The sequence below is a fragment of the Seriola lalandi genome, unplaced genomic scaffold (assembly GCF_002814215.2).
Source record: "Seriola lalandi dorsalis isolate HSWRI2012SDOR001 ecotype SW California unplaced genomic scaffold, Sedor1 jcf7180002054524, whole genome shotgun sequence".
NCBI lineage: Eukaryota > Metazoa > Chordata > Actinopteri > Carangiformes > Carangidae > Seriola > Seriola lalandi.
In genome coordinates this window covers 852,498-868,587 of record NW_019525077.1, presented here as the reverse complement: position 1 = coordinate 868,587, position 16,090 = coordinate 852,498, and the positions used below count along the sequence as shown (strand labels likewise).

At 40.3% G+C, this 16,090-nt stretch overlaps 1 protein-coding gene across 2 annotated transcripts in view; it reads right to left on the bottom strand.

Annotated features, from left to right (window-relative positions):
* Positions 1 to 16,090, bottom strand: part of adamts3 (ADAM metallopeptidase with thrombospondin type 1 motif, 3) — a 136,145-nt gene that overhangs the window by 102,548 nt on the left and 17,507 nt on the right. For both annotated transcript variants that reach the window (XM_023414303.2, XM_087176070.1), the window contains exon 4: positions 3,639 to 3,795. In XM_023414303.2, the coding sequence (XP_023270071.1) occupies positions 3,639 to 3,795 (157 nt within the window). The remainder of the gene's footprint in view (positions 1 to 3,638; positions 3,796 to 16,090) is intronic.

Below are 16,090 nucleotides of genomic sequence, written 5' to 3'. Positions count from 1 at the left end.
TCCAGCAGGAATTATATTCTGAGGAAAGGTTGCAAAAGACACCAGCTAAAAGTGGAAAGTGGATGTTCCCCTAGCAGCGTATTGTGTTGTAGCTGTTGATGGAGCGAAACAGGGATTGCTGTTTCTCTTTAATGGTCACATCAGTACATGAAGATGCTGTTTACAACTGTACAGAACAAGCTCACCACACCAAGCTGTTGTATGATGGTTCATTTCAAACACACAACAGAAGAACAGATGGAACAGTGGGGAGTCCGGCTTTCTCTGAAGACGAAACACGAGAACAAAACCCACACTGTATGTTGTGTTGTCATGTTTCATCCTGTCCCTTCATGGGCAGAAGTGACCATATGTTCACATTCCAGTTCAGACTAAACGGCCAATCTGCTGCCTGTCAATTAGTGAGGATGAAGCATCATCTCTACATCGCAGCGTACTGTATGTAGCTGATAAATTACATTTTTACGCATAATTACACACACTCACACCCCAAAAACCTCCTGTAATGACTGTAATCAGCACCACATCATACTAAATCTATTCTAATCTAATCAAATTTTCTGTCGATTAATAATTCAAATACAAAAGCATCGTCAGAGCAGGAGATTGTCGCAGCCTTTATTCCGTTTATTTCGTTTATTTCCACCATGATTCCGCTTAATCCTCCCTGTTGGGACCCCCATCATATTCCACTGATCACATTAAATGCTGCGCACTTCAAGCATCCCTGGTTTAGATTTAAACGGGTGTGATGTTTAAGAGGCTTTTAGTTGAGAAATGTGTCCATGTGAAATATTTATTAAGCAAATGCAAACACTTAACATGTAAGGAACCCTGCAGTGATCAATCTTGATGTCTTGGAGTTGAATTTACATTATTGTTTTGCATTATTATGTACTGTTTACTTGAGTGGACTCCAGGAAGTAGCTTTAAGGAGGAGTAGCTGCTATGTTGGTAGTGGCAAATGTGGATAAAAAAAACTATTAAATAAATACATAATAGAAATAAGTTTTAAAAAATGAGTAAATTGTGAAATCACAGTAAAAAGACGCTCCTTATACCTGCAGAACTTGCCTGTTAATCATCAGGTTTTTAAGTTTCCTCCAGAATCAAATTCATCCAGTGGAAGTTGTCTGTCTATTACAAAAAGGAGCTGCTAATAGCTAATTCAGCTACTTTTAATGGAGTAATTTTGCTAAAATGTAAATAAATATAGGCATAAAAAAATCGTGCTCAAGTTTTAGCAAACTAAGTGACTCTGCAGTTACATATTACTTCTTGTACATCCACCAAAGCCACAAAGTCAAGAGAACTGTAGTCGCAAAACTTAGATGGTGATGAGCCACCAGACAGAAAAAGATTAATGACAGTCACAAACATTGTCTTGATTGTAACGGATATCTCCTGTAAATCACTTACTATTATAATTATAAGTCAAAATAAAAATAAATTTGGAGGCTGTGGAAATTCCTCCTGCAACACCAAACTTGATTTGTCTTTTTAGCTAAGATTGTTTGACCTCTGACCTTCTAGAAAAAGGCTGCAGAATATTTGAACCAAAATCCCTTTATAAACCGCTTATAAACATTCACAACTGCAGACTTGAAGAAGAACCTTTTAATAATGATTTGTTAGCATTTATAATTGCAGGTGGTCTTAAGGGATCATCATCATCATTGGGAAAATGTCCATAATGAAATAAAAATGAAATTCCAATAAAATTCTGTTTCTAATAACGTCTACAATTATTTCACAAATCCATGGTTTATTTATATATTTCAAACAATTTATTCATTTGATTATTTTGTTCATAATATAGTGATGGCCCTTGAGGCGCAAATCATCGTCAGCCCTGACAAACAGATCACTCCTACGTCCAACACGTCATGCACGTTCTTTACATATGAGCGCTGACAGCCGCTCCTCAAAGTGTTGGAGTTCATTTAAGATATTTAACAGCCGTATTAAATAAATAACATGTGACTCCAACTCGTGCCAGAATTGACCCAAAATCTCTTTGGGATTGTCGAAGCTGCCAGGCAAATAAATATTCATGTATTAATTTTCACAGCTTGTGTCCCAGCCTACCAGGGGTAAAAACACAGACTGACGTGTAGTTTTGTAATTATAAACTGAGCACACTTTGCTCTTTCTTTTGGTTGACTTTCTTATGGTTTCTATAATAGCAATCAGTCTGGATGGTGTTTTTTTTTTGTTTTTTTAAAGAAAATGCAAAACTCACTGCTGGGGCAAGTTTAGATAATACAAGCTTCATCTTAGTGTGCATTCATTAAGGCAGCACCGCCAAACGCAGATGGAGCGCGACTCAGCAAAGCACGTTTAACAGCTGAACTCAGTGGAAGGCGACTTACTTCAATAAAAACACACTACTTCTATATTGAAATGTGATTGTAATTGTAATTGAGTGACTTTTAAAAACAGGTAAATACATGTATATCTATGTATAGATACATGTCATTTCTCCTCATAGCTGACTGATAAAATGACACATGGAAGCTCCAAAATTTGTTGTTCTTAAACACACAGTGATTCACATGATTCATTATTTTCTCTGGGCACTGATCTCCTTCACATTTGTCTGGTATAAAGGTATAAAGTCCAGATTGTGTACTTAGAGCGAGCAGTGACAGCTTTTAGCATTAACAATAACAGTAGTAGCAGCAATAGAAGAAGTAGCTGCTGCATTAGAAGTAAAGCAGCTTCTTCTTTACTATCAACTGCATCTCACAATCTTCATCAAGCAATAGAATTTGCTTAGTGGTGACCTATATGAAAACTGCTGCTTAAACTTTTACACTTTTTATCATCAATTATTATTTTTATTTGTTTTGAAACTTAGTTACATATAATATAATATCTGCGTGTAATATTCATCATGGGATGTGATATCATTGTCTTGACACCTGATTTATTTAAAGATGAAGACTATGTGATAACCTAACCCTAAAGCACAGGAAAAAAAAGAGTTGATCATTTTTGAGTGAACTTCTATTCTCATTGTACTTGTATTAGTAGTTGTGTTGTAGTGGTAGTAAATGGAGCTGTAGAAGTAGTACATGATGCTACTGCCTCCCTCTTCTCATCAAAAGCCCAGCCCAGCTTTTTAACCCCCCCGCATCATTAAGAGCAAAATTTTACATCATCTCAATCCCCATATTTCACATATGTCCACAGGCTTTACATTAGATATGTGTAGTGGGTTTTTGTAGATGGAACAGGAACTCATCAGGCTTGAGCCACTACCCACTAGGATATGAGAGGTGTACTTGATGTTGTTGTACCATGTTTGCCAGTTGAACCTTCATCAGCTATAGAAAAAGGACATTCAGAGGTGATCCTGCATATGGTGGCTAACAAGCTTTGAGTTTGTGGTGGTATTTTGTCAAGTGATTTTTTCTCCATTTACAGTTGTGACATTGAAGTTGACACCAGGCGAGTTGAATCAAACATTGACGATTGATTATTTGATTATAGAAGCTTAAACACAACTCCTCACTTCATCTGCAAGATCATACCAAAGCAGAGTGTCCCACTGCTACTGAATGACTAGCAGCAGCAACAGTTTGAGAAGAAGTTGCCTCGATAATGATAGTAGCATTAGTAGCACTGTGTCCTACCTTGTAACTGGTAGTCCACAGAGATATCGGAGGGGGTCTGCAGCAGAGCCGATCTGCGGTAAACCACATGGACCCTGCCCTGGTCCTCCAGCTCCTGAGTGCCTCTCTCCAGTGGCTCTATGAAGTACTCGTCGGAGTCGGTGCGGATCATCCCAGCCTGCAACACAACAACAGGAATACAGCAAGTGAACCTGCTTCTGTATCCAGAGGAAAGAAAACTAAAATACCTAGAAAGCTGCCAGAACTTTGCCATCACCACCCATGGTCTATTAAACACCAACAATTATGCAGGTAAGGTCACAAATCAATTCAATTGTTGCATTAAGCTGCATCATGTACATTTATGCAGCAAGGTTCCTGAAAGACTAATGAGACACCTGTGACTTATATTTCATTTTTTTTGTACACAGACAACACCATAATGTGCTACCTCACAATGTCCCAGGGAACAAACAGATGCATAAAATATATTACAATACAAAGACAGATGTGATGAAATGATAATATAATATTTAGTTTTTTATTCAAGAGAAATTATACTGATTCTCTGCTTTAAATATATTTGGCTCTTTCCACGTGACAGTTCTGCATGTTGTTCTTATTAGATACCTGCAAGTTTGTTTTTGTTTACAATTATCAGCTGGTCACCCAACGGCTACATGCGGCGACCAGATAGCTCCATACCATTAGTGACACATTGGTTCAAAATTGCCTTGAGATAGCTACCTGCCGCCCTCAGATTTCCTGCAATATGAGGCCAGTCATGCCCGCACTTTAAGGGGGATATGAAGGTTCACACTGTACAGCTCACACAATAATGTACAAACAAAGCGGATGTACACCTAATCAAATCCAAACAACGTGCTAAAGCAGGTGTCACACATGTAACGGCCGGCTAAAGCTGCATTAACACACAACATACAGTCGATGGAATTCTACTCTGCGAAATCATCTATAGGCGTTTTTTATAATTACTCTCCACTTTCCCTCGTGCATTTGCAACTTTGTCTCTGTTTGCAATTATCAGCTGGTCACCCAACAACTACAGGTGGCGACCAGAAAGCTCTATATGATTAGTGACACATTGATTCAAAATTGGCTTGTGATGGCTACCTGCCACCCTCAGATTTCCTGCAATATGAGGCCAGTCATGCCTGCACTTTGGGGTGTATATAGAGGCTCACACTGTCCAGGTAACACAATAATGTACAACCAAACTGAATGCACACCTCATCAAATCCAAATTAAGCTGCCAAAGCATTTGTCACATGTGTGAAGGCCGGGAAAAATCTGCATCAGAGCACAACATATGGTCGATGGAATTCTGCTTAAGCATGTAAATGTATTTTCTGTAATTACTGTGCTCTTTCCCTGTACACATATAAATGTTCCCTTCAGAAATGTCAGAAAATGCAGTTGAGGATGCCAATAAAGCTTCAGCCTTGTGTAATGTTTTGATTCATCAAGGTCATACATGTGAAATGCAAATATGTTTAATCTGCCCATCTATGCCACGCAGCGCTCAGAACATTTGTCACTTTGCTGCTTGCAAACACCAGTGGCTTCCAGTGAGACAGGAGGAACACTAATGATTTAATGTTCAACAGTCACGTTCATCCATTAGAGAGCCAGAAAAAAGTGCAGTTACTGTGCACCTGTACACAAACAGAGCCACCTCTCACACACCTCCAGAGGAATTCGCTCCAGCTCTTCAGGCCTTACCTCGCTCTGGCCTCCTCACTAACACGCTGTCAGACTGTGCACATATGGTGCTTTGCAATCAACACGCACGCTGAACTCATTTCCAACTCCCACAGTCCCAGATCAACCAAACACCCTCCCCTCTCTCTCTCTCTCTCTCTCTCGCTTTACATGTGCTGTTGGCCAGACTCCAATTTAAGCTCTTATTCAAGTTCACATGTAACTTTGATATTGAGTGACTGAGTATCTCTGCTGCAGCTAATGAACACATTAACAGAATATTCATGTCCCGAGATGTGCTGCCCTTCGACGAACAGGCTGCCATCGAAAATGAAATCAGAGTACATGCTCGGCATCCAGATGACCTCTTACTTACTGCAGCAGGGGAAAGACATGATCATCCCCAATGTACACTGCCACTTCCTGAGATCATAATGCAGCATTAGTCTGGTTTGATGCAAGTTAAAGGGACCAGATTTCTTCTGGCAGCACTGCCAGGTTTACCTCTTGCAAAAATATGCTCACGTAGTTCTGATATTGACACGAACACTGAATTATTTAAGTTGCCAGTGGTACTGCCACCTGGCTTCATCTCCCATCATGGATGCTGACATGAGGAGCTACAATCCTCAAGTGCAATAAATACATCCCCTGCCTGGGACTAAGTTAATTGACCTATGACTGACTTACCTCTGTTTTAACATTAACATGGTAGAATGAGCTGCTAACACACCCTTGAGACCTGGATACACCTGTCTAATTGAACCCTGTTGAGTTATGTGTATCCTCACGGCCTAATAAACTTTTCTTTATTTAACTTTGAAATGTGCATTGTCTACATCCATGCTTACATCAGCTAGCAGTCTTCCTCTTTCCCATCTTTTGCTTGTGCATTGCTGTTTCAGTTGATAGATGTGGCCAGAGTTAGAGGTTTCATTTAATGTATCATTCCACATTTACACAATTTATTATGCAGGCCTAGCTACCATTGACTCTACACTTTGTTTCGGCTTGCATGCATGACACTTTTGCATTACTGCCTTCTACAACTGGGAGGAATGTGTATAAGATCACCAACATGCTCGTGCATTTACATATGCATTGTCCTGGATGATCTAGTCCTGCATGAGATCAAAAAAAGAAAAGAAAAAAGAAAACCCTTGGTGCCATTCATCAAAACATGACAGTAGGAGAGTTCGAACCAAAAACAATGACAATTTCACCTTTTATCATTGGCACCATGTCTTCACCATGCACGTGGGTCCTTTACCTCGGAAGATTAGATTGAGAATCAAAATCACTCACCTACAGTTATTAAAAATCTCCGCACATCTCAAAGTAAATATCACAAACAACAATCTGACCTCTGAGCACATACGCTGACTTTTTCCAAATAACATGCAAACTGAAAGACAACGTGGGAGACAGACGATGGCTCCACTGACTGACTCGCAATGAAGATTTTTCTTTTTTTAACAACCAACCAACCACATGTTGCTTATGCAATGGAATCTCAACAAAGCCTTGAATGTATGGAGCATGTTGCCAGCAAACTCACAGCGGAGAGGATAAAGATACATACTGAAAGAACATCTGTTTCCTGGGGACCCGAGTTACAGCGGGACGTTCTCTTCTTATTCAAAAGAAATCTGGATTTGATGGCTATGATGACAGCTAGAGGTTATCAGAACTTGAATGGAGGAGGAGCAGGAGAGGAATACAAAACAGGAGAGATACAGTAGTTTTTGACACATCCTCCTTGTCAAAGTGAGCAACATCTCCTGCAAGTTGATTTGCATACAATAGCTTTTTTTAGATGTGAATGGCTCTGTGCCTGCATCGGACTAATTTGTAATTGAAAAAAAGAAGCCAAAAGCTGCCATGAACCTCTTCGACAACTGTGCACCAGACAATATTAACCACAGTAAATTGAAAATGTTCATGTGTGGGAACATTTTCAACAACATCAAGTGTTTCTTGTTGCTGTATTGCCTTGTTAACTTAAACCTATTTGCACTGGAGATTTTCTTCCTCGGCTTATTTTGTGCATTTATCTTACACCTGCAGACACAGATTAGAAATATTCTGCATGTCAGCAGACTTTTTTCAGCCTGTATTGCAGTTTGCCGGGTGATGGACCAATTATCAATTCTTCCCTTGCACCAGTATTAAGAGCCAAGGCGAGCTGATTATCCGGCCTGAATTCTTCCAGCCGTATCCACATACTGTCACTTAGTTTTTTCTCCCTTATTTACTCTTAGCTCATCTCCCACCTCACTCCTCAGCTCGCAGCTAAACAAATTCACCTTAAGAGTGGCACGTTGACAGCAGCTGAGCTCGGAGGCATACAGGATTTTAATTTAAACTGAAATGAGTTCAACAAACCTCGCTCTCGTTCACTGATTCCATGAATGTAGCTGCAGTAGGAGTCAAGAAAGAAGAGCAGAACGGGGGCATGTCTGCTGGTGGGCTGGGATGGACATTGCCCACTCAGGGATGAGCCTTGCCCACTCAGAGGAATCCACTGCCCATAGGGTTACCATCCGTCCTGTTAAAATACGGAATTGTGCAGATTGTCCCGTATTTCTGGTTGCATTGAACGCAGCACCATCCCACCCGCATTCAGCCTTACGGCTAGTACCCGCCTGCCCATAGCGTTCAATAGTTTGGTTGGTTAGCAGCGAGTCTTCTCACAGCCAGACATGTCTGCAGCTGCTCCTGCTCCCGAAAGCGTATGCATAAATATAGACGTGAATGGGAAGCCCTTGTTTAATACTAAGTTCATGTTAAGTCTAAGTTAATAAGTTGTAAGTTAAACAGCTATTAGCAAGCATCTGCCAAAATTGTGTTATGTTCATTTCATTGTGCAAACATTACTGTATCTGCTTCACACTCACACTCTGATGTTGGCCTATTGTACTCAGTTATGACTAAATGACCACTAGAGAAGAGTACTAGAGTTGTGCTAAAGAGATGGAGGTCATTTGTCAACATTGACTAAAGTAGAATTTATTTTGGAGTTTCTAACTTGAAAGCTATCTATATAGCTTACGTCTGAAAACATTGTTAATAGAGCACTTCAAACTTTAAGTATGAATCTTAATACTTGATTAAAACAATGTTTTAAGTTATAATGACAACTAGCGCCCCACCCATGGGCCAGTTGTGATCAGCCCCCCCACTTCTCAAAATTAAACTACGCCCTTGTTTACATACCCTATTTAGGAAAGGTAACATTTTTGTTGTTGACCACCCAAATAATCCATATGCACACCCAAAGATGACGTCCTAGTAACACCTCAGCATCAGAAGCTGTTAATAGATGAAAAACCCTGAGATCTGAAAGTTCAACAGGTCAGAAGTGTTGATCCACAAGGGGATATATTTGTGGTTTTAAGAACAAAAAACCATCTCATCTGGTTTATAATCAAAGAAGACATGGACATCTACCTTTATACCATATGGGAGCTTTAAGGTGCAGGCCTATTAAGGCTGCTGAGGCTGTGCAGATAAAGAAACACAGGGATAATTGGGTAAAAGTTGTGATTCTGCCCAGTGCTGTTTAATTCTGACCATCTTATGAATTGTCAGAGCAGCTGAAAAAGGCAGCCTCCTTGTTAAGATGTGGCAGAGACCAGGTCTAACTTTAAAAACCAACGTCATCTTCAAGAGTGTGTGTAATGAGACTGAGCAATCAAAGCCACTCCACACAATGAGACATAACAGGAGACTCTTTAAGATATACCTGTGTATACCACAATCAACGCTGTCTACACTTTTATTGAAGGATGCTGTTTTTCTTTCAGCTTTTTTCATTCAACTTCTGAGAATAAAAAGTGGGCAAGCACAGCAAAGCCCTAATCGATGCAATGTCAATATCGGTTGTTTCTGTGATTTTTAAAGCTTTTGTCTGAGCTTGTCTATGACAAAAACACACAAAAAAGAAAAGCTCATTAAATGTCTACTTTGCTATGTAAACCTCTAAAAAAAGAAACCAAAGTGGTATGTGAACATCTAACAGAAACACACGCTGTGTCTTAACAAAGCAAAACCCCTCACGTCTCACTGAGCGAGGCGTCTCAGTATCTGTGTCAACCATAGGAAGCGTTGAGCTCTCACCAGTTTGACTGAATGGAGACATCAGCAACTGGAAACAGCAGCTTTCCTTAGATGAATTTTTCATCTATCCTTTGAGTGGAGACATTTCAAGAAAAGGCATTTATTTCTCTCTTCCTTGTTCTTTCCAATTAACACTCTCAAACGCACCAGGAAGGGGATGACTCAGAAACTAATTTCACTTTGTTACAAATTGTTATAATCTCCAGGGCCAGGATGTTGAATGGGCAAAAAAGGGAAGGACACATTTATTATATATACATCTTTACTACTAGTGGAGCAAAAAAAGTTAAGTTTGGCCTGAGGGTGGCGCAAGAGGAAGACAGATTACATGCAGCTGCCTGAGGCAATTAACATTTAGCTTGTTAGCATGCTACGTTACCATAAAGTTAGTGTTGCGATAGATGTTAGCATTCAGTGAAAAAATGCATTTATTTCAATCGTACCCAATGCAGAGGGCTCTGAATGAAAAAACAGGAAAATGTTGAACTTGGCTCATACTCTGCTACAAAACAACTAGAGCTGCAATTAATTATTATTTTTATTGTTGATTAATTGATTTCTCTATTACTTGATGAATCGTTTTGTCTGTAAAATGTCAGAAAATAGTACCTGGAGTATGACACCCCCTGCCCCTGTATCCTGCCATAAACTCGTGTGCTGGACAAGTGGTGCACCTCATTGCAGTGGTTGTCGGGATATTTCAGTCTGGACCAACCAGGTGACACCCCCGAGAATGGACAGGTACTTGGTTATCCCAAGAGCCGTGCAGCTATAAACTCAATCTTTGGTTTTGCATATGCAAAGTAATTTAACTCCGTCCTGCCCTTCCAAAAATTTGCCCATTTAGAGTGAGTTAGATTCAGCAAGGACTTTGCTTCATTTATGTGTAGACACAATACTGAGTGCATCCAACCTTTACCAAACATAACTAGATACTAACCTCAAGTAAGAGTAATTCTCTCTGACATACAGGAAGAGAAAGGAGTACACGGTGTACTGTAGTAAATGATCAAAATATGACTCTATAGCCAACAATGTTACACACTGCACACTGGTGTAGAAATATTACATGCAACATTTCTAGCTCAGCAGTCCTCATGTGAAAATTGTTGCTGTGTTTGGGGGCAAATAATACCGAGCACGCATTTGCAGAAAATTTCATTAGAGCCCCTACCTCGCTGCAGCTCGTCTCCAGTGTTGGTGGATCAGAGCAGTCGCAGAAGACTGTCACTGTGACCTTACCTCTATGATACAGTTATTATTGAACAATGTGATTTGCCCAAGGCCACAAACTTTTTTAATCAATAAAGTCGATACTGCTGTACTTGAGGATTCACCATAATACTGACAATCAGTCAGCGATGTCATGTCAGAAATTTCATATCCAATTTATAGGCACTCATTAGTATTATAGTAATATTTAATTTGTCAGTGCTATCAAATTCTATTAAAGTACAGCCCTTATATATCTTCATCTCAACATCATCCTCTGTATTAGCTGCTTTTAGAGACAAAAATACAGCAAAAACAAACTAATAAAAGAAGTAATGAAAGAGGACTGTTGACTCACACAGGAACCCTGTAAAGAAAAGTAATTTGGACAACTACTGGTTGATTATTTTAGCCAGAGTAATGTAATGTAATTATCTCTCAACAACAGCCTGACCGTCTGAGACCAGCGGTTAGCACTGTTGCCTTCATGGCTCACAGGAAGTGACAAATCAAGTGAACAGTCTCATCCAGGTGAAATATAGAGAACCTCGTCTTCCTTACCAGCAGGGTTTTAGATATTTAAAACATGCAAGAGTAGAGTTACAGAATTAAAAATGTACAGATTCATTGTTGTAGTTTCAAGCTTTAATTTAGAAACCTGGTTTAAGGATGTTCCTGTCTCATTCCAAGTACTTTAAGCCTGTGAATAATCTTAACCCAACTGAACTTGAGTCCCTAATTTATGGAGCTAATATCATGAGTCAGGATATTTTAATGCATTTTGAGGGCTCATATATTCACATCATCTGGTCTCTGGCACATTAAACTATTAAACTGTTGAACCCAGTCAACCGACTGAAGATCAGCTGAATCAAGTGGGTGGGCTCTGGACAACAAGAAATAAAAACCATGTACAAAATAATTTGGAAAATGGAATAAGAAAATGTTTTTGAACAAAGTGAGCTTCCCACTATCTCACACCGCCTTCATCAGTTTTCTCAGTTGTCATGGAGAGGAATCTGTTGACGTGGCTTTTATAGTTTCATGCATGGCACTGAAAGGACTTCACACCTGTTTCCAGGGGGTTAAGAATCAACATTGTATATTGACCGGGGAAATCTTCTACAGCGCAGCTCCACAACCAGTGCTGCCTTCGTCCTCTCTGTCATGTCTCCTCTCTTTTTTAATCAATGAAGCAGTTTAGTTGTGTCACTACGATGAAAGGCTTCATCATTGCCTTGCATTGACTCACTATAGAAACACTTCAAATCAGGCCAAGAGGCACTTAAACCGCAGACCTGGTAATGACTGCTGGTCAATTGCAGACTGACGTCCATGATCTGGCCCCTGGCACAGATTAAGCAGCCTGTAATGGACATTCGACACATTTGGACATCAGAGAGCTGGAAGATTTGTACTTGGTGCAGAGGTGCAATAAGAGTTGTTGTCATGCCTTTAAAGGCCACCACTCTGTAAAGTATGTGTACATACTTGATTAATGTTAAAAAGTATGAACTGATTGATTAATTAATTACCACTCCTTCTAACTGCTGATCCAGGGCCGCGACTGACGAGGGACCGACAAACGTTTGCAAACTGAAAAGGTTGGGCACCACTGGATTAATTGACTAATTGGATAATAAAAACAATTATAAGTTGAAGCCCTGAGAGTCATGTGGCGCCACAAGCCAGTAAAAACTGACTTATTGCACCTTTAAATAAGGCTGTGTTTCAAATAGAACAGGCAAACAATAGGAGATACTGAGTTTAACCTCAAACCAGTCTGTTGTTCCAATGACTCAAGATTTAATTCAATCTGCTGAATATAACCAAGGTCAATTTCAGGTCAGCTGATGTTTTTGTTTATGTGATAATCTGAACAGACGTGCACACACAGCAATCACACGTCCCCTTCATCCTCATATAAACTACTCCAAAATCATCATCCAGGAATCTCTTTCACAAACAAAAAACATCAGGAAAATACATCTCCAGCTGTCTCTGAAAGGGAGAGTGCGTGAGATAAAATGCCTTGTAGATGATTATCTGGCATCAGTCCCATCATTAGTATGAAAAACTGACTGAAAAACTGAAAAACGCACATCACGTTACGCAAGACTTTCAGAAACCCTGAAAAATACCTCTGCTTTCTGGAGGGTTCACAGTGGCACATTTTTTCATCATCCAGTGTTCAGTAATATCCAGTATCAGAGGAGACAATGGCAGGTGTCTGATAGAGGCTCAGCCAGTTGGTACCTAAACACAACAACCCCTTAAAAAAAAAAAAGAATTAAAAAAAAGAAGAAAAAGGGATCAAGAGTCCTGTGTTCCATCAGTTTAATATCCCCAACATCAGCCCCGGCCAAGCAGACAGCACTCGTCTGCCAAAAAAAACATATGGGATTCAGCTGAAGGGCTCCAGTTTTTCAAAAACAGTCTCTTTCAGTCTAAACTTCTTAAGGAGGTCGGTATGAACGTGCTTTCGCTGAAAAAAAAAAAAAAAAGTTGAGGTACTGCAGCGTTGAAAAAAGGTCTGGATTCAGCCAGGACACTGCCACCTTTCACCCTCGGTGTTGTTCAAAGGTGTGTTTGCTTTCAAAAATGTGAGCAAACCTTCGTCATCATTACCTGCCATTTTCATCCCCATCCTTTAAGGAACTTTAAGGGAAAAAAATACACAAGTTAATTTCTTGTGATTTGCGGGGGGGGGGGGGAGTCTTCAATCCCTTGGAGAAGAAATAGAGACTATATTTGAGAATGCTTCACAATAATAACAAGAAATGTGCAAAAATATACTGTATTTCCTCTTATTAACACCCTAAAACCTTTTCATTTTTCTTGCATTTCTGTATTTTAAGTTCAGCTCAGATGTGATTAGGCAGAGTTTATAGCTTTCTAAAGAGTTTTTGAAAAGAACAAAATATCAGCAAGTCAAAAACAAACACCTGACAGATAATGAATTGAAATTTAGGAGAGTTTTTTTTTTGTTGTTGAAAGCAGAGTGGAGGGCATTGAAAGGTGAAACACTTGGGAGTAACAATATAAGAATTTATTTTGGGTCTGTCTTTTTGAGCAGCTTCACCGAACAGAGCAAACATTTACTGACGGCTCTGAGGAGGTGGCGAGGAGTCCGCACTTTGACTTAAAATAAAAAATTAAAAAAACCTCACGCCGGTGAATGGCTCTCAATGTCCAAGGAGGAACGACAACAGAAAATGTGGGCTCTTCTCAAGTTTATATAGGTCATGAATAAAAATGTTTAAACACATAAATATCAATAGAAGCACCTCGGCAGCACACACTGAACCGAACTCTCAACTGCTGAGGAGAAAACTTGGACGAAATGGCTTTGCATATCTTGGTGTGCCTCCCCTCCTGTACCTCAAACCATATACCCAAACAGCTCTGGGGTCAAGCCTCTGCAACAAGCCTTGGCTAAGTCAACAAGGAACATTAAGAACTATTAGTGAATAAAACTCTTGTGCCCAACTACAGTTCACTGCAAAGAGGAACTGGCTGACTTTCTTTTTCTAATCAAAAAGGATATTTTCTTTGCTCCCCCCACCCCATCCCCATCCCCTCTCCACAGCAGCTCCAGATATGTCAGGAGCTGTGCGCGTCCAGAATGCGCTTTTATGTCTCCGAGGCCAAAAGTTTAGGCCACTGAATTTTGTCACTCTTCATGAATCTCGGCATTGTAAACATTTCCTCGGGCGAGTGTTGCCGGAGAAGTTTGAAGAAGGAAGCGTTGCCCTGCCCGGCTGGACTGACAGTGGAGGACTAGAAGAGGGAGCATTTCAGTTAAAATGTCCTCCCAAAAACAGGCAGGCTTTTGCTCTGAGAGAATACTCCGACTGATGCATTACCCATCAGGCCTGGAGTGTGTTTACATTTGAGAGTCTCGCACACACCACAGACACAGTAGTGCCTCACCCTTTTGGCTGGCAGAGCCGATTATGCAACATGACACACATTAAGAGAGCGTCAAGTTTTACAGAGCCGCCGGGGTGGTAAAGGTTAATACCGACAGTCAGACATCCATTCGGTGCTGCTCTCAGGTCAGCTGTGTCTTTGTCTGTCTGTCAGTCAACTGGTCGGTGCAACTGCCAAAACCTGCTGAAAACAAACAAAAAAACAAAAAAAAAAACAATCCTCCTTCATGCAACACAGGGTAAGAGGAGGTTTTTGTTCCAGCTGTCCCGCTTCATGGAAACAAACGAGTGAGGCTAAAGCTGTATTTCATGGTTGCTTTGAGGCATTTCCAGGCAGCTTACAGTTTGTTTATCATGATGAAACAAAAGCTGGTAGTTCGTAGTATGTAGATATACTTCATGCTGCAGCACAAAGTGCGCAGCCCAAAGTCAGATTTGATTTTCCCCCCATCTCACATGTGACACAGATCTCATGTTCACTAATCAACGGGGATTGGAAAACCTGCATGCAGCTCTGAGCCACAGGGACATGTGGCACCAAATCAAACAGATTTCTGTTTGAACGCTCAAATCACAATCTGTCAGCAGGGCAATGACAATAAAGAGGGATGTCATTTTCCAGTTTTTTGTCCCTGCAAAATTACATTTAAAATAAAAAAGAAATTAGTGGCTGCTATTTTATTTTTGCTGTAAGTTAGTTATAGATTCCACTGTGGCAGTTTCCTACAGTGCTGTGCAAAAGTTTCATCACGCAATACCATCAGGGAGGAATGTGATCAGTCTCAGATTCATTCTGCAGCATGACAACGACCCAAAACTCACAGCCAGAGTCATAAAATTGTATCTTCAGAGACAAGAGGAAAAAGTAGTCCTGCAACAGGTGGTCTGGGCCCCCACAGAGCCCTGCTCTCAACATCATGGAGATCACCTGAACAAACTGAGACAGACTAAAGAGGAACTGTGGCAAGATCTCCAAGATGTTTTGAACACCATGTGCAGATGTACTGAGGAGAATTGGTGCAGTTTTAAATATTGATTTGATTAAAGTATTGAATTGTATAAAGTCAGACTTCCATGCCATCTTTGATTATGAAGCAGGTCTAGGTTCTATATTAATACTATTTAAGAATGAAAGCACTTAGTCCACAGAGAAATGCACACAGCCTGTATTCAGAAACTGAGCCTTAAACCGAGCCGTCAGGACTTCTGTAACTTTGTGATGTCACAACAAAACAGTCACCGCTCTCAGCTATGACCCAAGCTCCACCCACCAGGACCCACCATCCAAACCTTGCAGGATTTGGTTTCTTTGAGTGTTTACCTGAAATCCGCAATATTTTTATTCGATCATTTGGACAACAGACAGCCAATCAGAAGAGAGGCTCAGAGCCTCCTCTCTTCTGATTGGCTCACCGAACTGTTTTTACTAGAGCTCCAGAGAGAAGCCTGAGAGAGGAGATGTAAAACTACACTGAGATGGTTTTTGGT